Genomic DNA, 1,337 nt, shown 5'->3' with positions numbered 1-1,337 from the left:
AAAGGAGGAGAGAGGAGGAGAAAGGAGGAGAGAGGAGGAGAGAGGAGGAAGAGAGGAGGAGAGAGGAGGAGAAAGGAGGAGAGAGGAAGAGAGAGGAAGAGAGAGGAAGTAGGATAACTTGTGCAATTAAACATGCCACACATTCAGTGTATACAGTTTGCCCCATCTTTCTCCTCTTTGGACGGTTTGCTCATGACTGAGTGTTGCAGATAACAGAATCTTGAGCAATCTGATTGGCTAATAAGTTGGTGTTGATCATAGCTCAGCCCTATTGATGGTTAACCTGTCCAACACTTAATGGTGATTGGTGAGATGGTAAACTCAGAGTTCCACACTACAATTTGTTCCATTTATGCTATTAAAGGGAATATTAGATAATCAATATGGTGTCTCCACTGAGTAAGAGGTAGACCACGGTGATGTAGTGTTCTGGTGGCCTTGAGAATGGCCCTGATTGGGAGTACGGTGTGTGTGTGTGTGTGTGTGTGGTGTGTGTGTGTGTGTGTGTGTGTGTGTGTGTGTGTGTGTGTGTGTGTGTGTGTGTGTGTGTGTGTGTGTGTGTGTGTGTGTGTGTGTGTGTGTGGGGGGGGGGGGGTTGTGTGTGTCTCTACAACTACCATAAGACTGCTGATAGAACGAAATCATTACAACTCACCAACTACACTACTCCTCATTCAGATATTACCACATTACACATCCCTTATCCTTATCTACCTTCTGACCTCTGACCTCTCTCCCCCACCCCTGTCAGGTGATCCTGGTGAGCTCGTCCATTAACGAGCGGGACCAGTTGCTGTTCATCAGTACAGACGAGGGCTCCTCTTTCCAGCGTCAGCCCCTCTCCTTCACTGCTGAGACCCTCCTCTTCCACCCTAAGGAGGAGGACAAGGTGCTGGCTTACTGCAAGGAGGGCAAGGTGGGTCACCATCAAAAGACCACGTCACAGTCCGATTGTTCCAGACTAGACGTCTGTTGTTCTTTTATGAGGAGATTCCCCTAAACAAAATCACCATCGTTCAACTGCAAAACAGTCGATCAAAAGCTTTTTCTAGTAAATCCGGCCACTTACTACCAACCTGAGCATTTTCTGACAACAAGTCTACAACAAAGACAATCTCATAGCAGGAGTTTTCCTTCCTTTCACTGTGCTGCTTAAATCCCAACTGGCTCTCACAGTCTCACGTCAGAATTAGACGTTCATTCATGTTTCTCAAACATCACATTTCAAAGTGTTTAAGGTTACGTTTAGGCATTAACTCAGAATTTTTTATGTTAGGGTTAAGTTTAGGCAGTAAGTCTGAAATCTTAAAGTTAGGCATTAACTCCAAATGGTTAAG

The 1,337-nt window shown here is 45.4% G+C and overlaps 1 protein-coding gene across 1 annotated transcript in view; it reads left to right on the top strand.

Annotated features, from left to right (window-relative positions):
- Window positions 1-444: 444 nt before the first annotated feature.
- Window positions 445-1,337, top strand: part of LOC120036459 (VPS10 domain-containing receptor SorCS2-like) — a gene marked incomplete at its 3' end in the record, with an annotated part of 40,406 nt that continues 39,513 nt past the window's right edge. The window contains 2 exon segments of the mRNA XM_038982898.1: window positions 445-465; window positions 752-916. Coding sequence (XP_038838826.1) covers window positions 445-465; window positions 752-916 — 186 coding nt within the window.

This window comes from Salvelinus namaycush, unplaced genomic scaffold (assembly GCF_016432855.1).
Source record: "Salvelinus namaycush isolate Seneca unplaced genomic scaffold, SaNama_1.0 Scaffold1339, whole genome shotgun sequence".
NCBI classification, from domain to species: domain Eukaryota; kingdom Metazoa; phylum Chordata; class Actinopteri; order Salmoniformes; family Salmonidae; genus Salvelinus; species Salvelinus namaycush.
This window is presented reverse-complemented; position numbering and strand designations above follow the sequence as displayed.